The sequence below is a fragment of the Macaca nemestrina genome, chromosome 17 (genome assembly GCF_043159975.1).
Source record: "Macaca nemestrina isolate mMacNem1 chromosome 17, mMacNem.hap1, whole genome shotgun sequence".
NCBI lineage: Eukaryota > Metazoa > Chordata > Mammalia > Primates > Cercopithecidae > Macaca > Macaca nemestrina.
In genome coordinates, this window is record NC_092141.1 from 854,858 (window position 1) to 880,283 (window position 25,426).

Below are 25,426 nucleotides of genomic sequence, written 5' to 3' on the forward strand. Positions count from 1 at the left end.
TCCTTTCTAAGGACAACAGTCACTAGGTAAGGGCCCCCCCAACCCTAAATCCAGGACCAGCTCATCGTGAGATATCTAAGTACATTTACCAGGATAAGGTCACATTTCCAGGTCCCACGGCCTAGGACTTGGACATATGTTGGGGTTGGGGGGACACTTCAACCCACTATATCTCCCTGGGTTCTCTTGAGATGACACAAATAGTCTTTGATTTTTTCTTGCTTTTTGTATAACATGATGTTCTAGGTTCATCTTGTACATTTCGTGCCCTTGACCTGGAATTTTTCTCCAGGAATCTCTGGTTTCTTTTAGTGAAAAACTGTATTTAGAGATCACAATAAAGGTGTTAAGAATGTATTACTTTTATAATCAATAAAAACATTTTCACTAAATAAAAAATAATTGGCTACTTGTATCATCAGTCATCAAAATGGTCTTCAACTTATTTCTAGAACTTCTAAGAGTCTGTTCTAGAAAACCAATGCAAAATATTTAAGATGCTATATTCAGAAGGACATCCTTTGTAAGGATTATTGCGTTTTGGTTGTTTTTTGTTTTTTTTTTGTTTGTTTGTTTTGACAGGGTCTCACTCTGTCACCCAGGCTGGAGTGCAGGGGTGTGATCATGGCTCACTGCAGCTTTGACCTCCCAGGCTCAAGCAATCCTCCCACCTCAGCTTCCCAAGTAGCTGAGACCACAGGCATGTGCCACCACACTCAACTAATTTTTAAATTTTTTGTAAAGACCAGGTCTCACTATGTTGCCCAGGCTGGTCTTGGACTCTTGGCCTCAAGCGATCCTTCCGCCTTGGCCTCCCAAAATGCTAGGATTACAGGCGTGAGCCACTATACCCTGCCAGGATTATCTATAAAAGCAAAATTTTGGCTAGGCACAGTGGGTGGCTCACACCTGTAATCCCAGCACTTTGGAAGGCCGAGGCGGGTGGATCACGAGGTCAGGAGATGGAGACCATCCTGGCTAACATGATGAAACCCCATCTCTACTAAAAATACAAAAAATTAGCTGGGCGTGGTAGCGGGCACCTGTAGTCCCAGCTACTCCCAGTGGTTCACGCCTGTAATCCCAGCACTTTGGGAGGCCGAGGCAGGTGGATCATAAGGTCAGGAGATCAAGACCAACCTGGCTAACATTGTGAAACCCTGACTCTACTAAAAATACAAAAAAACTAGCCGGACATGGTGACGGGCACCTGTAGTCCCAGCTACTCGTGAGAATGGCCTGAACCCAGGAGGTGGAGCTTGCAGTGGGCCGAGATCGTGCCACCGCACTCCAGCCTGGGCAACAGAGAAAGACTCCGTCAAAAAAAAAAAAAAAAAAAAAAAAGGCAAATTCGCAGCAGCATAAACAATGATCAGGGATACTGCTAAATAATTTATGGTATAAGGCCAGGTGCAGTGGCTAACGCCTGTAATCCCAAAACTTTGGGAGGCCGAGGCGGGTGGATCACAAGGTCAGGAGTTCGAGACCAGGCTGGCCAAGATGGTAAAACCCATCTCTACTTAAAAAAAAAAAAAAAAAAAAAACACAAAAATTAGCCAGGGGTGGTGGCGGGCGCCTGTAATCCCAGCTACTCAGGAGGCTGAGGCAGAAGAATTGCTTGAACCTGGGAGGCGGAGGTTGCAGTGAGCCAAGATCGCAGCCACTGCACTCCAGCCTGGGCAACAGAGCAAGACTCCGTCTCAAAAAATAAATAAATAAATAAATAATTTATGGTATATCCCTTAAAGAGAAATATTATGTGGCCATAAACAATGATAGTAATAATGACTCTGTAATGATAGTTATAATGATTATTACTATCATTATAATGACAGGAAAAATGCTAATGCTACGTATGACACTAACAATAAAAGGATGTAACAGTGAATTAAGATTAAAACATACAGAACTATGTCTATAAATAACAATTGAAAAAACACCCCAAATTGCTAATATGATTATTTGAGGATGACGGGATTAAGAGGGATCATTTTTGTTTTTTTATACTATAGTTATTTTACCTTTAAAATAGCATATTTACACGTATGTCTTTCTTTCTGCACACACAAAATAGTTCAACAGTGCTTCTTCCCAAAAGAACTCTGGAACCCCTGCCTTGGAGGTCCTTACCGATAGTGCCATCTCCCCCGGGAGTGGCCGGGGGCTGAACGGACTGCTCTGTGGCTCCAAGGCCAAACCCTGGCAGGTCATGGCCTTCGCAGCTCAACACGACCAGGTCCCCAGGCAGAGTGTGCTGCTGCCTCTGCCTCCGGCTGGCTTACGTGCCACTGAGGGCCTTTGTGGACACACTTCCTGTTTGACCTGCTGTATTGCTGCCCTGGCTCACAGGAGCGCCAAGCTGTGCTGTCTGAAAAATCACTTATGACTGTCTTCCTGTGGTCTAGGCATCTGTAAATTATCAATACAAAGCGGGCAGAAGAGCAGAACCTTTCCAAATTACGTTCTTTCTCTTGGCCTCAGGGAATCCCAGCCCCAGTGTGAAAAGGAATTTCTAACCCCACGTTTACGGCTGAGTCAGAGGTTATTCTGGGTCTTCCTTCTGCCCCATCAGCTGCTGAACTACGGCCATTTGGGGGCCTCCAACAGAGACATCACCCTTTCCTGCCCACCAGTTCCTGAACGTCAGCATCCCAAACAATGGCTGTTTGTTTAGGCAGATTGAAAATGCCGTTTAAATTTCAGAAGACATAAAAGCCCAGAGCATTCTGCCTAACTTTGTGACTCTTCTGAGCGTGGAATAACTGGCTGTGACTCGCCATCACCAAAGGCTGGGTCCTAGTACAGACAAGTCTGTTCCTGCTTTTCTCATACGGGCAGGAGTGCTACTGACCTACTTTTCCCAGGTCATGCCCTTTGAGGAGCTTACACAACGCCAGGGAGGTGACCAGTCCTACTTTCTTGCCCAGTCTCCTTTTAACAAGGCCTGCCTGTAAGACAGCTGCCTGGGCAGCCTTATGGCTGGACGGTGAGCTTTCCTCTGTGGCAGGCCCACTGGTCTGACTCAGCGTTGTCTGTGGCCGTGGCAGGACGTATATTCTTACTCGCTAAGCGACGCGGCCCAGAGTTTAGGAAAAGGCGGTGGTGGGGGGGCAGCCCGGGCGGCTCACCTGCTGGGTGGTGGCCAGGCAGTACTCTGCTGTGCTCAGGATGCCGCAGATGAGGCAGAGCTCCTCCAGAGTGAACTTGGCTGCTTCTGAGCCCTCCTTTTCCTTAAGGAGGCTGCTGATGGTCAGCCCTCCACTGCTGGTCGTGGTTCTGAGGAAAAGGAACAGGAACGAGTCAGCCTGGAATTTCTAATTTGCTTCCTGAACTGGAAACTGCATATTTTAAGAAAAGAAAGGGGGGAAGTAAAGGCTGGACATGGCCCAAATCAGTCCACATACAATGAGTCCTTTTCCTACTGACCTTACCTTGACTATTGTCTGTTTAGATTCTCTCACCATCAGAAATAGGAAGAGATGATTCCTATTTTAGTTAACCTGAATTGTCAGCCAGTCATTAGTCACATTAACTAGGACGGTCTAATATCCAAAGGGAAGGCTGTTGAGCTGCCCTCTCTTTAGCTTGGAATCTCCTGATATGCAGAACTCACTGGGGACCATCTGGAGCACGAAAGGTGGTTACCTACCCTGTTTCTTTTTTTTTTTTTTTTTTTTTTAAGACTGAGTCTGGCTCTGTCGCCCAGGCTGGAGTGCAGTGGCCGGATCTCAGCTCACTGCAAGCTCCGCCTCCCGGGTTTACGCCATTCTCCTGCCTCAGCCTCCAGAGTAGCTGGGACCACAGGCGCCCGCCACCTCGCCCGGCTAGTTTTTTTTGTATTTTTTAGTAGAGACGGGGTTTCACCGTGTTAGCCAGGATGGTCTCGATCTCCTGACCTTGTGATCCGCCCGTCTCGGCCTCCCAAAGTGCTGGGATTACAGGCTTGAGCCACCGCGCCCGGCCGTACCCTGTTTCTTTCACTCAAGAAAAGTCTGCACTGGGACTTCTGTGTGCTTGTGGAAGAGGACACAGGCGAATGTGAAGACACACTTCCTGCCCAAGGCCCCAAGTGTCCCAAGAGACTAAAACCCATCTCACATCCTCCTGTGACTACAGGTTTTTGGGGCAGCTCCAGCTCCTGAGTGAGTTCTATGGTAGTAACCACTCCCCACTCGTATCTGGAGGCTTCGGAATCCTCTGTTGGCTCCTCTCACCTTGCCCCCACTTCTGTGAACTGTCTCTTTACTGACAAAACCCCAGCTGAATATGCCATTTTTTTCCTGTTGAGACGCTGACTAATACATGTGGGAAAACGCTCCCCGGATGAAGTTAAATGGTAGCTGCAGGGAATAAAGCTATCAGCAGTACAGCCCCAATTCCGGGACACAAACAAACAAAAGCACGCAGATCACACACATTATGTATCTATCAAGAACGGAAAAATATATACCAAAAAGTTAAGTTTTCTTTGGGTAGTGAGATTACACATAATTTTTTTTTTAAGGCGGAGTCTCCCCGCAACGCCCAGGCTGGAGTGCAGTAGCGTAATCTCGGCTCACTGCAACCTCCGCCTCCCGGGTTCAAGCGATTCTCCTGCCTCAGCCTCCCGAGTAGCTGGGATTACAGGCACACGCCACCATGCCTGGCTAATTTTTGTATTGTTAGTAGAGGTGGGGTTTCACCATATTGGCCAGGCTGGTCTCAAACTTCTGACCTCAAGTGATCCGCCCGCCTCAGCCTCCCAAGGTGCTGGGATTACAGGCGTGAGCCGCTGCATCCGGCCAATTTTTGTTTTTTTCTTTATGTGTTCCTATGTTTTCTAAGCTATGATGAACCTGTGCTATCTTGATAATCAGAACAAAAGTTATTAAAATTTTAAGACCGGGCGCGGTGGCTCATGTCTGTAATCCCAGCACTTTGAGAGGCCGAGGCGAGCAGATCACCTGAGGTGGGGAGTTCGAGACCAGCCTGACCAACATGGAGAAACCTCGTCTCTACTAAAAATACAAAATTAGCCCAGTGCGATGGTGATGCCTGTAATCCCAGCTACTCGGGAGGCTGAGGCAGGAGAATTGCTTGAACCCGGGAGGCGGAGGTTGCAGTGAGCCAAAATCACACCATTGTACTCCAGCCTGGGCAACAAGAGTGTAACTCCGTCTCCAAAAAAAAAAAATATTAGTAATTTTTATCATAGTCAAAGAATTCTCATTAGTGAAACACCTGTCACTTCTATCTCCTGTGAGCACAGGATTTTATTCTCTTTCTTCCAAATAACATGAAACTCCCATATGTGATACATTTTAGTGATAATGACAGAAACAAATTCCGGAATTCTTTTAGCCATGGGGGTGATTTGAAAATACTAAATTCACAAGCATTACTTTAGGTCATATTCTATTACAATCAAACCTATCATATAATCAAAACATCTCTAAAATCCTAGTTGAATGATCCACCTATTTCAAAAGTAAGCAATGTAACAATCTTCTAATACCTCAGGATAATACAATAGTCATCATAATTGGGGGTTACGCAGTAGCTGCCCCCAGTCCTACCGCATCTTCAAACATTAGGCTCTGTCCAGCTCTAATGCATCAGGATAATACAATAGTCACCATAATTAGGAGCTACGCAGTAGCTGTCCCCCAATTCTACCGCATCGGAAACATTAAGCTCTGTCCGGCATGGCGGGAAGTGCGCACCCCAAGAGGGACTTGGAACCTACTCAGAATGAGGAAAAAGCAGATTCATTCCTCCCACCCATCACTCCGGGGCATCATCTCACCGAATGAGGCTTGGGTGAAACTGCTTAAGCTATTTATCAGTTATTTCCACCACAACCTCACTTTTTGTGTGTGTGCCAAGTATCTATAGTTGAATCCATGGATATTAGATAGGTGTACAATGGGACAGGTTCCCTCGAGCCCACTGTGGTAAGATTTGCCACGTGGGCAGCCAGAGTGGACATTTCCTTTGGTGGTCTTGTCAGCTGTGGAATGTCAGAGAGGAAACAGCTTCAGGCCCTCAGGAACTCAGGAAGCCTGCTTTCTTCCTTGATACTCTCGGTGGTTCAGTAAACAACTTCAGAGTGGATTTCCTTAAGGTTCCCATATTTAGGTCTATTTGCCACCACTCAGACTATGAAGAACAGGACTCACTTGGGCAGGTTGCCAGAGAGGATTTTCCAGGCGTATTCTCGGAGGTACTTCTGGAAAATGGTGGTCAGGGCGATCATGGGCTCCCCCGTACTGAGCTGAGAGCACTGCACCATGCACTTCTTGTAGTAGACAAAGAGGTCAGCGCAGCTGGGGAGCACGGCACCCCCTTCATCAGTGTTGGGCTTAGGTGGCCCCTGGGCTTTGAAATCAGCCACAAACCGATCTATCAGCTCTCCAAGGTTCCTAGGAGGAAAAAAAAAAAACCCAAAAATGTTATTTTACTTCAAGAAAAGTAAAGCAAATATGCTTGTTTGCAATGTACATAAACTACTGCCACAAGTAATCATTCCTACTGCATTTAAAACTTAAAATTGGATCAATTTTAATCAATATCATCATTCGCTACCGCCACTCCTATAACAACAGCAGTAATAAAATTTGATGTGTGAGATTCTAATCTCTAAATCGATTGATATTTGCGCTTTATACTTTTCAAGGCATTTCATTATCACACTGGACTCCAAACCCCTGTAAACAAGATAGGGTATTATTGGTCCCGCTAAAAGATGAGAAAATTAAGTCCTTTATCACACAAGTTCGTGGCAGAGCTGAGCCTAGACTCCAATACTAAAGTAAGAAACTGATCCTTCTATCATATTAGTACCGTTTACCCCTCCACCAAGGAAAACCCTAAATAATGATAGTGATCATTTTCTGAACACTTAGGATGCACCAGGTATTACGTCCATGCTTTAAACACATCATTGAACTTCATTTCCTTTTTTTTTTTTTTTTTTTTGAGATAGAGTCTTGCTCTGTTGACCCAGGCTGGAGTGCAGCGGCATGATCTTGGATCTTGGACCACTGCAACCTCCGCCTTCAGGGTTCAAGCAATTCTCCTGCCTCAGCCTTCCATGTAGCCGGGACTACAGGCACACGCCACTATGCCCAGCTAACTTTTATTTTCAGTAGAGACAGGGTTTCGCCATGTTGCCCAGGCTGGTTTCGAACTCCTGACCTCAGGTGATCCACTCACCTTGGCCTCCCAAAGTGCTGGGATTACAGGCGTGAGCCACCACGCCCAGCTTATTTACTTTTTACAATAAACTTACATAGTATGTATTATTACTATCCTCATTTTCAAAGAGTTAAGTACAGAAAAGCTGACCTTGTCCAGTCTAATACAACAAGAAAACAGGAGAGCCAGGATTAAAAACTAAGCAGCCTGGCTCTAAGCTTCAAGCCTGAAAGCATGCTACTTCCTAAAAACAAAAAGGTTATGATGTCAGCAAATACTGAGACATCACGAACTTAAATGTGTCCAAGAGACAGATGCTTAAACAAAGAGAAACTGGGATATATAATGGTTTCTTTCGCCTTCAAATGTCATTTTTTCTTAGAATTTCCAGAATCAAAGGTGTAAAAAAATCTTAGGAAAAGAGAGGGTATGGGCAGAGCATGGTGGCTCATGCCTGTAATACCAGCACTTTGGGAGGCCGAGGCAGACGGATCACGAGGTCAGGAGATCGAGAACATCCTGGCTAACGCGGTAAAACCCTGTCACTACTAAAAATACAAAAAATACAAAAAAAAAAAAAAAAAAAAATTAGCTGGGCATGGTTGCGGGCGCCTATAGTCTCACCTACTTGGGAGGCAGAGGCAGAAGAATGGTGTGAACCCAGGAGGCGGCGCTTGCAGAGAGCCAAGATTGCACCACTGCCCTCCAGCCTGGGCAACAGAACAAGACTCCGTCTCAAAAAAAAAAAAAAAAAGGAAAGAAAAAAAATTAGCCGGGTGTGATGGCGCATGCCTGTAATCCCAGCTACTTGGAAGGCTGAGGCAGAGAATCACTTGAACTTGGGAGGCAGAGGTTGCAGTGAGCCAAGATCACATCACCGCATTCCAGCCTGGGCAACAGAGCAAGACTTGATGTCTGAAAAAAAAATAAAAAACAGGGTGTGAGCAGCTCCAGACTTGCCTCAGGCCACAGTGGGGATGAGAGTTGCAATTTTTCTCCCATTTCCCATTCAAACATCCCTGTAATTGTTCCACTGAACTGCGTCATCACCTGTGAGGATCCAGCCGTGCTGCAGTCACTGCTTCTGCACAGCTGTGCTGGGTGAAGAATGGGAAGGGTTCCTACCACTCCCGACACGTTGCATCTTTTTAGGTTGCTGTTTAAGGCTATAGGAATCCAGCTGTGTTTTTAAAATGTATTTATATAATGGTAAGTAAGAAAAAGACAAGAACCACACATACCATCAGTTAGCAGGAATGGGAGAAAATTGACATTTTACTCAAGGGCTTTTGTTATTGAAAGTCTATTACAGGCCGGGTGCCGGGGCTCACACCTGTAATCCCAGCACTTTGCGAAGCCGGGGTGGGCGGATCACCTGAGGTCAGGAGTTCGAGACCAGCCTGACCAACATGGAGAAACCCTGTCTTTACTAAAAATAAAAAAAATTAGCCAGGCGTGGTGGCGGGCGCCTGTAATCCCAGCTACTCGGGAGGCTGAGGAAGGAGAATCACTTGAACCTGGGAGGTGGAGGTTGTGGTGAGCCGAGATTGCACCACTGCATTCCAGCCTGGGCAACGAAACAAAACTCCGTCTCAAAAAAAAAAAAAAAAAAAAAGAAAAAGTAAAAGAAAGAAAGTCTATTATATACAACCACTCTGCCCTCAAAGAACTTCTGGCCTAGGCTAGGTCTCTGTCTGTGGCGATACTGAGAAAGCAGGGAAGGATCTCATTAGTTGACCTTGGAAAGCTTCATGGCCACCACCCTCGTTCCTCATAACCTCTCTTGCCTCACTTTTCCATTGAATCTCCCACCTCTCCTCCACAGCTGACCCAGCACTCCAGCCAGAGGTTCCTCGTCATGGCTCCCCTGCTCACCCACTTCCGGTCACTGGGCCTGTGCCTATGTGCTGTCCTGGCCAACACGCTCTCCCGCCACCTGTCCACTCCCCTTTCCAGTTCATCCAGGTCTCACCCACACCAGCTGCAACTTCTATCATCTGTCACCCACTGACACTTTATTCCACACTTTACTAGACAGTGTGAGGATGCCATATATTCAGGAAACAACCTATTTTCTCCCATCCTGGGCCACGGCAGGCAACGCTAATCAACAAGGAGCCCCTTTTTTCACTGATCTCTCTTGTGATTCCAGAATCCTTCTTGAGACAGCACTCCAGCCAGTCACTCTATAAACTGAAGCTGGTACAAAAGGCGAAGGAGGCAGACTCATCCGTTTCGTGCATGTTAACACAAGCTCCCTGAGAGAAGGGATGACATTTATGCTGGTTCTGTTGCCCCCAGCCCAGCCGTCATGCTAATAAGTAGAGCAAAGCTTCATGCTAGTGCTCAATACATACTTAGCTGATCAACCTCCACACTGTGTTCCCAGGGGACGGGAATGGAGGGTGGGAAGGTGGAAATGGGATGGAGGCCAGTGCAGTGGAGATCACGGAACAGAAGGCAGAAGATTCCCCTGGGGTCTTCTTACGAGATTCTAACCTCTAAATCAATAGTGCCAACCAAATCAAGGACCAGATCTCTGACATGCGTGTTTTTTTGTTTTGTTTTGTTTTTGTTTTTTTTTTGGAGATGGAGTCTCACTCTGTTGTCCAGGCTGGAGTGCAGTGGCACAATCTCAGCTCACTGCAACCTCTGCCTCCCGGGTTCAAGTGATTTTACTGCCTCAGCTTCCTGAGTAGCTGGGACTACAGGCACACGCCACCACAACCAGCTAATTTTTGTATATTTTTTAGTAGAGACGGGGTTTCACCATCTTGGCCAGGCTGGTCTTGAACTTCTGACCTCGTGATCTGCCCGTCTCAGCCTCCCAAAGTGCTGGGATTACAGGCGTGAGCCACTGCACCCGGCCGACTCTGATGTGCTTCTACTTTCATCACTCACCTGTTCCCCTACAAGATGGATACTTACTTACTTGCTTCCTATTTCAGAGCCAATCCAATGAGTAAGATTATAAATTAATTATGATCATACAGCATAAAGAAAATTTTCATTTCAAAAAACTCTACAGATCTATAGTTTGTAGAATGTCTACAGGATGTCTACTCAGTTACTTTTGGCACTGTTCTTTGGAGTGGATGAGAAATAAACCAGTTGGGGAAATCTTCCCCTTCCTTCCATCTTTCACTCTGCATCAGCATGCTTTGATGCCACATGAGACATTAGAAAATCAGTAGCCGGTATTTCACAGATCAGAATAATATAAGTTACCCCAATGGGAATGCATAAGGCTCATTAGTTTTGAATACATGATCCAATCTGATCACATTTCTTTTTTTGTTTGTTTGTTTTGAGACAGAGTATTGCTTTGTCACCCAGAACAAAGTGCAGTGGCATGATCATGACTCACTGCAGCCTCAACCCCCCCAGGCTCAAGCAATTCTCCTGCCTCAGCCTCCCAAGCAGCTGGGACTATAGGCTTGCATCACCATGCATGGCTAGGAGGAAGCCAGGAGTTTGAGAATAGTGTAGGCAACAAAGTGAGATCCCTATCTCTAAAAAAAAAATAAACAAATTAGCTAGGCATGGTGGTGTGTGCTTGTAGTCCCAGCTACTTGGGAGGCTGAGGGAGGAGGATCACTTGAGCCCAGGAGTTTGAGGTTACAGTGAGCTATAATGTCACCACTGCACACCAGCCTGGACAACAAAGCAAGACACTGTCGGAAGGAACTCCAGCCTGGACAACAGAGCAAGACACTGTTGAAGGGGAGAGGAGGGGAGGGCAGAGGAGGGGAGGGAAGGGGAGGGGAGAAGGAAGGAAATACCTTTCTCTCCAAATACTGCTGGGAGTTCCACTGATAAATTACGTGCCCTAGGAATGAAGACTGTTGCAGAATGGTATCAATAGAGGGAAAAACTAAAGTGAGGAGAAAAAATATGCCATTGCAGACTGGGTTTATCCATGGATAGCAAAGGCCGTTTCTCTGGTGGGCCTGCAGTCAGCATTCACAGAAACAATATTCTAATTGGAATGTTAAGCAGTGAGGCACAGGGAGAGAAAGACAGTAGCCAGAAAATGGCAAGGCAGGTGAGCAAGGTCAAGGCAGCTGAAGATCCCCAGAAAGTTAGATAACTTTGTTGGTTTGTTTTGTTGAGACAGGGTCGCCCAGGCTGGAGTGCAGGGGCATGACCGCAGCTCACTGCAACTTCTGCCTCCCAGGCTCCAGCGATCCTCCCGCCCCCGCCACCTGAGTATCTGGGACTACAGGTGCGCACCACCACACCTGGCTAATTCTTGTGGGCTTTTTTTTTTTTTTTTTTTTTTTTGTAGAGATGGGGTTTTGTCATGTCACCCAGGCTGGTCTCCAACTCCTGAGCTGAAGTCATCCACTTGCCTGAGCCTCCCAGAGTGCTGGGATTTCATGAGCAACCACACCCGGCCCTAGAACTTCTTAATTCAAGGGTCCTCACACTAATTTGCACCCCTTCCTCTTCCCTTTTGCTGGGGCTGAGGATGTTGCTCTGGTGTGGCCAGTGGGGCTGGGGAGCCAAGGTGTGGCTTGAGCACAGCTGGCAGATGGGTTACATACAGGCAAATTGAGTAAATAAGTAAACACCCTGAGCATGCTAGGACCCAAATTTCTCACTGTTGTAGAAGGCAGTTGCCAGTGTTGAAAGGGAGAGGCAAAAATAAACTCTGTGGGGTGAGATTAGAATTGGAAGCATCAGCATAAAACGCAGTTTCTAATATAGAAGCAGGTGCACACACAGCTATAGATGCATATATGTAGAAGCAGGTGCACACACAGCCACAGATGCACATACACATATGTTTATACACATACATTTCTTAGCTCTCTCAGTCAAGGCAATCTGGAAGCAATGACACCGAACAGCAGTAAGCATACTTGGTTACTAAATGTCATTCTCCACCAAAGGAACAAGAAGTGCCTGGGGAAGTGGATGACTCCAGGGCTGGGATACAAAGTACAGGATAAGCCTGGTATATTCTGTTGTGCCAGAGAGGAAGGAGGTGCTCATAAAATGACAGTGGCATGTAAGAAGGATGAAGAGCCAGCTTAAAGAGGCTCCCACTGGCCAAGTTAGGGACAATTTGAGAACTAAAATAACAACAACGAATCCTGGAAGGAAAAACAGACACTAATGGAAAAACTGGTGAAGTTCAATCACAGTGTGCAGGTTATTAAATAGTACCGTACCAATGCTAACTTGCCAGTTTTGACAGCTCTGCTGCGGTTATATAAGATGTCAACATCAGGGGAAGGTGGGTGAAGAGGAACATAAGAAATCTGTACTATTTGTGAAATTTTCCTGTAGGTATACATTTATTTCAAAATAAAGTAAAAATAAAAGAGATAGTGATGCCTACAACCTACTAAATGAAATATAAAAATCCGTGAGTCGATGCTGACATAGATGTACGGGGGAGAAGTGAAAGCTTTTCTTAAAGTAGAATGCCAACTGATAAATGTAGAAGAAATGATGTAGCTAGAAAAATCACCATTTGACCCGGCGTGGTGGCTCATGCCTGTAATCTCAGCATCTAGGGAGGCCGAGGTGGGCAGATGACTTAAGGTCAGGAGTTCCAAACCAGCCTGGCCAACATGGTGAAACCCCATCTCTACTAAAAATAAAAAAAAATTAGCTGGGCATGGTGGCACGCACCTGTAATCCCAGCTACTTGGGAGGCTGAGGCAGGAGAATCACTTGAACCCAGGAGGTGAAGGGTGCAGTGAGCCGAGATTGTGTCACTGCACTCCAGCCTGGGCAACAGAGGAAGACTCTGTCTCAAACAAAAGAAAGAAAGAAAGAAAGAAAAATCATCATTTGTCAATCATCTTAGTAATAAATGACTCAATAAGTGAAAGATGAGGAAAAGGATATTGATAAAGTTTCAAGGTTTCTCCCAACACTTATTCATAAATAGAGATACCTGGTAGAGACAACATCTACACCAAGTAATAAAAACGAACATAATAGGCCGGGAGCGGTGGCTCACGCCTGTAATCCCAGCACTTCGGGAGGCCAAGGTGGGCAGATCACCTGAGGTCAGGAGTTCGAGACCATCCTGACCAACATGGCGAAACCCTGTCTCTGCTAAAAAAAAAGAATACAAAAATTAGCCGGGCACCTGTAGTCCCAGCTACTCAGGAGGCTGAGGGAGGAGAATTCTTGAGCCCGGGAGGCAGAGGCTGCAGTGAGTGGAGATCACACCAGTGTACTCCAGCCTGGGGAATAGAGTGAGACTCTGTCTCAAAAAAAAAAAAAAAAAAAGAGCATCACAAGTTTTGGGATAAACTGGCATTCTGTGCCTCCTGATATGAATTCCTGGGAACACAGGACCACTTCTGTATGAATCATAAATCATGAGGAAACATCAGACAAACCCAAACCGAGGGAAATTCCAGAAAGTAATTGGCCAATACTCTTCAAAAATGTCAAGGTCGGCCGGGCATGGTGGCTCACGCCTGTAATCCCAGCACGTTGGGAGGCCAAGGCGGGCGGATCACAAGGTCAGGAGATCGAGACCATCCTGGCTAACACGGTGAAACCCCATCTCTACTAAAAACACAAAAACAAAATTAGCTGGGCGTGGTGGTGGCGCCTGTAGTCCCAGCTACTCGGGAGGCTGAGGCAGGAGAATGGCGTGAACCCGGGAGGTGGAGGTTGCAGTGAGCTGAGATCGCGCCACTGCACTCCAGCCTGGGCAACAGAGTGAGACTCCGTCTCAAAAAAAAAAAAAAAAAAAAAAAAAAAAGTCAAGGTCATGAAAGACAAAGACAGACTCAATTAGTCTTCTGGGTTGAAGGAGACCAAAGAGACATGACAACTAAATGCAACCGGTGATCCTAGAGCTATTCAAACAGTCAAACAAACAAACGAGCAAGACTGGGACAACTGCTGAAATGTGAGGAGGAGACCACGGATGAAGCAGTAATGCTGTATCAACGTGAATGCCCTGATGTGGATAGTTGTACTGTGGTTATGTAGAAACCTTGTTTCTAAGAAATATATATTGAAGTATTAAGGAGTAGTGGGGCATCTTGTCTGCAGCTTGAGAATTCAAAGGTTCAGGAAAAAAGTACAGGTTGGGCACAGTGGTTCACGTCTCTAATCCCAACACTTTGGGAGGCTGAGGCCAGCAGATGGCTTAAGCCCAGGAGTTTGAGACCAGCCCAAGCAACATGGTAAGACCCTGTCTCTACAAAAAAAAAAACAAAAAAAACACAAAACCCACAAAATTAGCCTGATGTGGTGGTGTGTGCCTGTAGTCTCAGTTACTTTAGGGGCTGAAGTAGGAGGATCACCTGAGCCCAGGAGGTGGAGGCTGCAGTGAGCTGAGCTCATGCCATCGTACTCTACCCTGGGTGACACAGTGAGACCCTGTCTCAAAGAAAAGAGAAGGGGAAGGGAAGCGAAGGGAAGGGAAGGGAGGGGAGGGGAGGGGAGGGGAGGGGAGGGGAGGGGAGGGGGAAGAGAAAGGGAAAGAGAGAAAAAGAAAAAAAGAAAGAGAGAGAGAGAGAAAAAGAAAGAAAGAAAAGAGAAGAGAAAAAAGAAAAGGAAAAAGCATGCAGTGTCTGTACATTATGTTGGGGGAGGAGATAACTACTAATGAGGAATCTGGATGAAGGCTATACAAGGGCTCTATGTATAATTCTTACAATTCTTCTGTAAGCTTGAAATGAGTTCAAAATAAACACCAATGGTAATGAGTTTACAGACAGATGCTAGGCTCTAGAAAAGCACGGGTTCTATTCTAACAAAAGGTCTTAGAGGGAACTCAGGAGAATGGGCAGATATGCAGTCACCAGTAACTTCCCCGATGAAGAGTGCCACAGAATGGCGTGAAGAAAGTGCCTATGTAGAAACCTCTTTTGCAAGAGTCAGCCAGAGGAAATCACTATATCCCAAGAGTAGAAGACAGACTAACCTCCTCTTTGAACATAAATAAAAATTGAGAAAACCATTTAAAGCATGTAAGGACAGCTCAGCCCAACCTGCTAGTGGCCATCCCCACTTCCTGCCTCCTCCCTGAGTACTGGCTCTACAGTCCTCCTACTGCTACTTGGCTTTTGGCTGGGGCAGGTGCTGCCAGAACTTTCCCTGGGCAAGTGGGAGGCTGGGGAGATGAGAGGGTGGATCCCATGCCAGGCTCAAGAGAAATCTGGTCACACAGACAAGGCCACCCACCCACATGGGAGTCCTGAAAAAGATGAGAGGCATGGCAGGGCAGGCACAGTTCCTGAGCACCATTTACTGTGTGCGTGCTGAAGGGGAAAATGCCACCTCTTCTCCTCCTTGCCACAAAGTCCGTGAGGTCGGCCTTACGACCCTCAGGGTGTACAGGGGCTAGGAGCATGCTCGAGGTCCCAGTCTAACAAGTGCGAAGCCTCACAGCCAGGTCTGTCTGGGATCAGGCCCACGCTCTTTCCACCACACCGTGCTGTGTCTCTGTCATCTGGGAAGTTATGAATGGTCTCGGACTTTCTGAGTCAGAGCTACAGCAAAAGTAGTAATGTGCACAAAACCAGTCCCTGCCTGAGTTCCTTCTCCAGCCTCAGGGTTCTTTGACTGAAGGGAAGAAGCAGTTCCAAGAACTCCTTGAAATTACACTCAAAATAGTGTGTGCATGACACGGATTTTTTTGACAAGAGGGTCTATGGTTTCCATTGGGTTCTTAAAAGGATCTATGACTTTAAAATGGTTAATAACGAGTGTGTTAGGCATTATTTTGTCTGATTATCTCTTCTGACAGATGAGGAAATGGAGCTCTTTAAACTCTGTTTTCTCCTTCGAGTTATGGTGTTTATTCTGGAGCAACAGCAGCACAGCCTGTGCAGTTTCTGCTCCTTCCTTAGGGCTGCGGAAACTTCCTAGTGAGGCCAAACAGCAGGGTAAGTGGCCAGCACTTCATTTTTCATAGGAAAATGGAGAGTCCCCAAGGAAGGGAGGCCTGGTTCCTTGCCCAAAGTATCAAGAACAATGAGTATACTTTGCATAAATCAAGGCCATGTGAAAAGAGTGGATGCCAGAATTACAGTAACTCAGAAAAATGACCCTTTAGACCAGGTAGGTTTTGGGAAAGGATGTGGCTACCTCAGACACGTGCTTTAAACCCTGGGCCTTGGCTGGGCGCAGTGGCTCGTGCCTGGAATCCCAGCACTTTGGGAGGTAGAGGTGGCAGATCTCTTAAGCCCAGGAGTTCGAGACCAGCCTGGGCAACATGGCAAAACTGCATCTCTATAAAAGATACAAAAATTCGCCAGGTGTGGTGGTATGTGCCTGTGGTCTCAGCTACTTGAGAGGCTGAGGAGAAGGATTGCTGAAACCCAGGAGGCTGAGGCTACAGTGAGTCCTGATCATGCCTCTGTATTCCATCCCAGGTGACAGTGAGACCCCATCTCAAAAACAAATAAATAAAAATAAAACCTGGACCCAGTAACTTTTAAGCCTTTTAAAACTAAAAATGTGGGTTAAGAGAAGATGGGGCTTTGGCTGAAAATAGTCATCCAGGGGGTTGCTCAAAGACCTGTGGCTCTAATAGGCAAATAGCCAATCCTTTTTCCCGCCCCTCAGGGGTGTCTTAGTAACTTCCTGGAGGTAAATTGAATGCAGAAGACAGGGTGCTCTCAGGGACAAAGCGGCGGAAGCCCCCACTGTCCCTCTGTGTGCCTGCTGGACACGTGCCCACTGGGCGGAGAGCAAGGGCACCACTGGGCCTTTGCAAGGCAAATGACGGCAAGGCAACTTTTTTGCGGGGGGCTGGTGGGGAGACTTCCGTTTGATGATGGAGAAGCTACTGGGTAAGTTCACTTTCTGAGATTTTAACATGAAGTACTTTGTAATCGGGCATGAAAAATATAGAAGCAGTCCATAAAATCAAGTAGGTGAATAATATTGTTCCATGTGGCGTTTCTAATTGAAACATTCTCTTAATCTTACAGTTTAACATGTTTGAAATTAAGAACGTGCTCACCCATGATAGAAGCATTAAAAGGGGGGGAGGGAGGGGTGGAGTGCAATCAGACCAAAATGTGTAAATGCAATCCCAAAGGCCCTCCTTAAAAACCTATACATTCCCAGAGAACTTCCCCCAGAACCTCAACGCATTCCCACAGAACGTCCCTCAGAACCTAACGCGTTGCCAGAGAACCTCCCTCAGAACCTAATGCATTCCCAGAGAACTTCCCTCAGAACGTAATGCATTCCCAGAGAACCTCCCTCAGAACCTCAGTGCATTACCAGAGAATCTCCCTCAGGACCTAATGTGTTCGCAGAGAACTTCCCTCAGAACCTAATGCATTCCCAGAGAACCTCCCTCAGAACATAATGTGTTCGTAGAGAATCTCTCTCAGGACCTAATGCGTTCCCAGAGATCCTGCCTCAGAACCTAAAGCGTTCCCAGAGAACCTCCCTCAGAACCTAACGTGTTCCCAGAGAACTTCCCTCAGGACCTAATGCGCTCCCAGAGAACTTCCCTCAGGATCTAATGCGTTGCCAGAGAACCTCCCTCAGAACCTAATGCGTTTAGAGAACCTCCCTCAGGACCTAACCTGTTCCCAGAAAACCTCGCTCAGGACCTAATGCGTTCCCAGAGAACTTCCCTCAGGACCTCAATTCGTTCCCAGAGAACTTCCCTGAAAACCTCAATGCATTCCCAGACAACCTCCCTCCAAACCTAATGCGTTCCCAGAGAACCTCCCTCAGAACCTAAGGGGTTACCAGAGAATCTCCCTCAGAACTGAAAGGCATTACCAGAGAACTTCCCTCACGACCTAATGAGCTCCCAAAGAACCTCCCTCAGAACCGAAAGGCAACACCAGACAACCTACCTCAAGATCTAATGCGTTCCCAGAAAACCTCGCTCAGAACCTACCACGTTCCCAGAGAACTTCCCTCAGAACCTAATGCGTTCCCAGAGGTCCTCCCTCAGAATCTAATGCGTTCCAGAGAAATTCCCTCAAAACATAATGCGTTCCCAGAGAACTTCCCTCAGGCCCTCAATGCGTTCCAGAGAACCTCCCTCGGAACCTCAGTGCGTTCTCAGACAACCTCCCTCAGAACCTCAGTGCGATCCCAGATAACCTCCCTTAGAACCTAAGCATTCCCAGAGAACCTCCCTCATAACCTCAGTGCATTCCCAGAGAACTTCCCTCAGTACCTAATGCATTCCCAGAGATCCTCCCTCAGGACCTAATGTGTTCCCAGAGAACTTCCCCCAGAATCAAATGCGTTCCCAGAGAACCTCCCTTAGGACCTGATGCGTTCCCAGAGGACCTCCCTGAGAACCTAAAGCTTTCCCAGAGAACCCCCATCAGGATCTCAGTGCATTATCAGAAAACCTCCCTCAGGACCTAATGCGTTCCCAGAGAACCTCCCTCAGAACCTAATGCGTTCCCAGAGATCCTCCCTCAGAATTTAATGCATTCCCAGAGAAATTCCCTCAGAACCTAATGTGTTACCAGACAACTTCCCTTAGGACCTCACTGCGTTCCCAGAGAACCTCCCTCAGAACCTAAGTGTGTTCCCAGAGAACCTCCCTCAGAACCTAATGTGTTTCCAGAGAAATTCCCTCAGAACCTAATGCTTTACCAGAGAATTTCCCTTAGGACCTCAATGCGTTCCCAGAGACCTTCCCTCACAACCTAATGCGTTCCCAGAGAACTTCCCTCAGGGACCTAATGTGTTACCAGAGAACCTCCCTCAGGACCTAATGTGTTCCCAGAGAACTTCCCTCAGAACCTCAATGTGTTCCCAGAGAACCTCCCTCAGAACCCAATGTGTTCCCAGAGAACTTCCCTCAGAACCCAATGCGTTCCCAGAGAACCTCCCTCAGAACCTACCGCGTTCCGAGAGAACCTCCCTCAGAACCTAACGCGTTCCGAGATAACCTCCCTCAGAATCTCAATGCGTTCTCACAGAACTTCCCTCAGAACCTAATGGGTTCCCAGAGAACTTCTTTCAGGACCTAATGCATTCCCAGAGAACTTCCCTCCCTTAGAACCTAGTGCGTTCCCAGAGAAACTCCCTCAGGACCTAATGCGTTCCCACAGAACTTCCCTCAGAACATCAATACGTTCCCAGAGAACCTCCTTCAGAACCTAATGCATTCTGAGATAACCCCCCTCAGAATCTCAATGCATTCCCAGAGAACTTCCCTCAGAACCTAATGCATTCCCGGAGAACCTCCCTCAGAATCTCAATGCGTTCTCAGAGAATTTCCCTCAGAACCTAATGCGTTCCCACAGAACTTCTCTCACAGCCTAATGCGTTCCCAGTGAACTTCCCTCAGGACCTCAATGCATTCCCAGAGAACCTCCCGCAGAACCTAATGTGTTCCCAGAGAACCTCCCTCAGAACCTCAGTGCGTTCCCAGAGAACCTCCTTTGGAACCTCAGTGTGTTCCCAGAGAACCTCCCTCAGAACCTCAGTGCGTACCCAAAGAACTTCACTCAGAACCTCAATGCGTTCCCAGAGGACTTCCCTCAGAACCTAATGCATTACCAGAGACCTTCCCTCAAGACCTAATGTGTTCCCACAGAACTTCCCTCAGAACCTAATGTGTTCCCAGAGAACCTCCCCCAGGACCTAATGCGTTCCCAGAGAACCTCCCTCAGAACCTCAATGTGTTCCCAGAGAACCTTCCTCAGGACCTAATATGTTCCCAGAGAACCTCCCTCAGAACTTCAATGCATTCCCAGAGAACTTTCCTCTGAACCTAATGCGTTCCCAGAGAACCTCCCTCAGAACCTGAATGTGTTCCCAAAGAACCTCCCTCAAAACCTAATGTGTTTCCAGAGAACCTCCCTCAGGACCTCAATGAGTTCCCAGAGAACTTCCCTCTGAACCTAATGGGTTCCCAGAGAACCTCCCTCGGAACCTAATGGGTTCCCATAGAACCTCCCTCAGAACCTAATGCATTGCCAGAGAACTTCCCTCAGGACCTCAGTGCGTTCCCCGAGAACCTCCTTCAGAACCTCAATGCGTTCCCAGAGAACCTCCCTCAGAACCTAATGCTTGCCCAGAGAACTTCCCTCAGAACCTCAATGTGTTCCCAGAGAACCTCTGTCAGCACCTAAAGCGTTCCCAGAGAACCTCCCTCAGAACCTCAATGTGTTCCCAGAGAACTTCCCTCAGTACCTAATGCGTTCCCAGAGAACCTCCCTCAGAACACAATGTGTTTCCAGAGAACTTCCCTCAGAACCTCAATGTGTTCCTGAAGAACCTCCCTCAGGACTTTCCCACAGCCGCTGTTGCTCTCCCCATGGGAGCCACCTTCTGGTCCCTTCCAAGTGCGTTCTTTAGACTATGAGGCTTCCTCTGGGAGCCCAGGCCAGTCTGTCTCCAGTCATCTTTGTCTCCAGTCATCTTGTCACAAGTCATCTTGACCTTTCCAAAACCTGCCTTCCAACGTGGAAGGGCTTTCTACAGTTCCTCTGGCTGTGGACAAGGACTCAGGGGTTAGGAGTCTTCCTCCATTTCTAATGCCCCCTCACGCACACAACAGACACTGGAGCACGCACACAGTCTTCGGCTGTTAGTTTGGAAGTCTTTGGGATTTTTTTTTAAACAGAGTGGGAGGGAAGGAACCTGGTCGCAGTGAGATGCTTTATAAAAATCTTTGGAGGCTACACGTTTGTGAAAAGCATATACTATATTTTGTTTGCTTTTTTTTTTTTTTTTTTTTTTGAGACAAAATCTCTGTCATCCAGCTGGGTGGCATAGTAACGGCTCACTGCAGCCTCCACCTCCTGGGCTCCAGTGATTTTCCCACCTCAGCCGTTCAAGTAGCTGGGACTACAGGTGTGCACCACACCTGACTAATTAAAAAAAAATTATTTATAAAGATGAGGTTTCACCATGTTGTTCAGGCTGGTCTCAAATCCTGGGCTCGATAACTCCTCCTACCTTGGCCTCCCAAACTGCTGGGATTACAGGTGCAACCCACTGTACCTGGCCATACGAAAAGCATACACTCTATTATATAGATGATCCATAAAATAAAATCAGAGTCCATGAGTTCATACTGATATACAAACAAATGGGGGAGAGGAAAAATTCTTCCATATAGTAGAACTCCAATTAGTAACTGTAGAAGAAGTGATGAAAATAGACAATCAACATTTGGCAAATGCCACAGAAACAATGCTTCAGTCAGGAATCAATCATGAAGGGATGCAAAAATGAGTGGGCAAAAGTTTGATGAGAGCAGGATGTTTACATAGTATCATCCCATAAGATACTTATTAATCACCAGGAGAAAAATAGTAACTTCACAGTGAAGACAGTTGGCAGGTACCACCTAAAGCAAGTAATCAAAGTGTCAGCAATAATGGGATGCATCAATGTGATGTGCCTCTTGACACAATGCACTGGGGATACAATGCCACTTTTATGGCATTCTTGCCCAAAATGGATTTAATCAAGAAAAAAACAAACAAAAACTGAGGACATTGTACAAAATACCTGGCCAGTACGCACTGAGGCTGTGAAAGACAAAGAAAACATGAGGAATGGCTGGGCGAGGTGGCTCACGCCTGTAATCTCAGCACTTTGGGAGGCTGAAGTGGGTGGATCATTTGAGCCCAGGAGTTCAGGACCAACCTGGGCAACACAGGGAGACTGCATCTCTACTAAAAATGGAAAAATTAACCGGGTGGGGTGGCGTGCACCTGTGGTCCCAGCTACTTGGGAGACTGAGGTGGGAGGACTGCTTGAGCCCAGGAGATGGAGGATGCAGTAAGTCATAATCTCACCACTGTACTCCAGCCTGGGGGACAGCATGAGACCCTGTCTCAAAAAAGGAGAGGAGGGGAGGGGAGGGGAGGGAAAAAGATGAGGAACTACTCAAGATTAAAGGAGACCAAGAACAAAGAGATCTGACAACGAAATGCATGATTATTGGGTCCTGGACCAGAAAAAGGGAAATTAATGGGACAGTATTACCTTCTTGATTTTGTTAACTGTAGTTGTTATGTAAGATGTTAACATTCTCTGAGGAGGGCATGTGAGAATTTTTTGTCCTATTTTTGTAACTTTTTTGTAAGTCTAAATTATTTCAAAATGAAAGGTTGAATTATACTTGAAAACATATACATTCGAGATTAGGCTTTCTTCCAATACCCAGTGCCTGACACTGTAAAGCTGTGTGGGCTGACATATGTCAGGGCTCAACACACCCACATGGGAAGGGATCCCAATGTAGGGAGCCACTGGGGACCTTATTAGGGGCAAACTCAGGCCCTGAGATTTATAGACACAATTAATGATAACATTCAAAAGATGTAAAAATATCCCTAATGGGTTTCTAGGGAGGGTCACAGGCGTGCCACATCCATCTTTCAGCCCCAGAAGGAGCTGTGTGCTTCTGAGACCCAGTCATGACCAGAGGGGAGAGAAATGCAGGCAGAAAACAGCAAATGTTCCTCACTCACTTGTCTTGGGATTCGATATACACGTAGAGATGAGGCTCAAAACACTTGGAAACAATGCCATGAAATGGATTGTCTGGGGCTTTAGGCTTCTTTGGCTGTAAAAACAAAGAAAAATAAATCCTATACCTGAGTGATCTTTGCAAATGTTCAAGAACTTTTTTAAAAACATAACTTCAAAGTTCACTCCTAAGTCACAGATAAGAGAGTACTCAATGTAACCCAACATGATAGCTTCACGATTCACCCTGGCAGGTGAACAAAACACCAGCTTTGTTAGCATCACCCACTTGCTCTGGACGGTGAAAGACATACTGTTACCTGGATAACATATGTATGTTGAATCTGGAAGCTCGTCATCATCTATCCGACTGGTGTTTTCCAGAATTTAAACCCTGGCTAATAACAGCACCTTGTATTTGTACAATGCTTTAGAATTTAAAAAGTGCTTTCACACAATCCAATTTTTGATAGCACTTTGATGCCAACTAATATGTCACCTGCTCCTCACAATAATCCTTCATGTAGGTATCATTACTACTATTTTATACCTCAAGAAATGAGGACTCAGAGCTCTCTAACCTGCCCCAAGACATATGTAGAAGTCTGCTTTTCTTAAACTAGAACTCTATTATACCATTATTTTCCTGCAATGGTTCCCAGAATTTTTTGAATTCCATCAGTAAGAAAATGTAAGAAAAAGAAGGATGGAAAACCAACAGAGGGTTGTTAACTTTATTTTGCTACTTTCTATTCTTACCACAAGTTCCTAAAAAAATAAATAAATAAAGGTTTTTTTTGTTTGTTTGTTTGCTTTTTGAGACAGAGTCTCCCTCTGTCAACCAGGCTAAAGTGCAAGGTGCCATCTCAGCTCACTGCAACCTGCGCCTCCTGGACTCCAGGGATTCTCGTGTCTCAGCCTCCTAAGTAGCTGGGACTATAGGCACGCGCCACCACGCCGAGCTAATTTTTGTATTTTAAGCAGAGGTGGGGTTTGGCCAGGCTGGTCATGAACTTCTGGCCTCAAGTGATCCACCCACCTCCACCTCCCAAAGTGCTGGGCTTATAGGCATGAGGCACGGCGCCCAGCCAGAAAATCGTATTTTATACCCTCAAATTTTATAAGAATAAAATAGCAGCATATAGGCAGTACGTTCTAAGAAAGGACAGTTGGTAACCTTACATCAGATAGATAGAGAGAGACAGACACACACACAGGCAGCCAGACAGACTATACTGTCTTTATTTTTTTTGCTTTAGGCCACTGCAATACTAGACAAGCCCTGGTTTCCAGGCTGTTACTTGGAAGCCACTGATAAAGAAGTCATATGACAGGCAAGTATTTTAAAACTACATTTGCTACTTAATTCCTTTCCAAATATCTAAAAAAAAAAAACAACAACAACAACAAAGATTTTCCTACATATTACTTTCTATTCCTAAAAAACGTGAATTCTGTCTATTGCCAAATGTCCACAAAATGACCCTGAGCCAAACACACCTTGCTGGGGTTGATACTAGAATATAATTTGTATGTAAATTGGCACCCACAACATACTTGTTAAATTGAACTACTCATATCTTATTTTTTTTAAACCCACTTATTGAGGTATGATTGACATTTTAAAAGCCCTACATATTTAATGTATACATCTCGATGCATTTGAGGTTAAGTATACACCCATGAAGCCCTCACCACCATCAAGGCAGTAAGTGTATCCACCACCTCCTCAAGCTTCCTCCCACCCCTGTTGTTATTATCACTTGTGGTAATAATACTTGCCGGGCGTGGTGGCTCACGCCTATAATCCCAGCACTTTGGGAGGCTAAGGCAGGCAGATCACGAGGTCAGGAGTTCAAGACCAGCATGGCCAATATGGTGAAACCCTGTCTCTACTAAAAAAATACAAAAATTAGCTGGGCGGCCGGGCGCGGTGGCTCAAGCCTGTAATCCCAGCACTTTGGGAGGCCGAGGCGGGTGGATCACGAGGTCAGGAGATAGAGACTATCCTGGCTAACACGGTGAAACCCCGTCTCTACTAAAAATACAAAAAATTAGCCGGGCGTGGTAGTGAGCGCCTGTAGTCCCAGCTACTTGGGAGGCTGAGGCGGGAGAATGGCGTGAACCCAGGGGGCGGAGCTTGCAGTGAGCTGAGATCCGGCCACTGTACTCCAGCCTGGGTGACACAGCGAGACTCCCTCTCAAAAAAAAAAAAAAAAAAAAAAATTAGCTGGGCGTGGTGGCGGGCGCCTGTAGTCCCAGCTACTTGGGAGGCTGAGGCAAAGGAATCGCTTGAACCCATGAGGCAGAGGTGGCAGTGAGTCGAGATTGCACCACTGCACTCCAGCCTGGCGACAGAGTGAGACTCCATCTCAAAAAAAAAAAAAAGAATACTTAACATAAGATCTACCCTCTTGAACTGCTTATATATTTTAATAAATACTGGAAGAGATAAGCCCCAATGACAGACAGAAATGATAACTACCTATTTCTGTTTTTTTTTATTATTTTTTTAAATAACACATTGCAATGGTTAAAAACATCTGTAAAAACTGCTTTGTAAAAAATGATCACCAAAAATTAAATGTCAACTTTAGATAGACCCACTCAATCTTGTACTTAACCCTCTTCCCTTTTTACCTTCCAGGAGCTCCATATCTTTCATTTTTTGGCAAGGTTTCTAGAAACTCTGGTCCTTCCTAAGAATAAATACAATCTGCACTGTTTACTCTTATCATCTGGAAACCACTGCCATAGCCAGGCCTTGGACTGAGCCCACAGTAGGGCCTGGGGGACCACACAAGCCTGGCTGATTGAGCTTGAATCTGCCGGGTCTAGA

The 25,426-nt window shown here is 46.2% G+C and overlaps 1 protein-coding gene across 9 annotated transcripts in view; it reads right to left on the reverse strand.

Annotated features, from left to right (window-relative positions):
• LOC105474265 (VPS53 subunit of GARP complex) overlaps positions 1-25,426 on the reverse strand; it is a 182,850-nt gene that overhangs the window by 44,444 nt on the left and 112,980 nt on the right. For all 9 annotated transcript variants that reach the window (XM_071082064.1, XM_071082067.1, XM_071082066.1 and 6 more), the window contains 3 exons: positions 22,590-22,684; positions 6,159-6,401; positions 3,129-3,276 (listed from right to left, as the gene is read on the reverse strand). In XM_071082064.1, the coding sequence (XP_070938165.1) occupies positions 3,129-3,276; positions 6,159-6,401; positions 22,590-22,684 (486 nt within the window). The remainder of the gene's footprint in view (positions 1-3,128; positions 3,277-6,158; positions 6,402-22,589; positions 22,685-25,426) is intronic.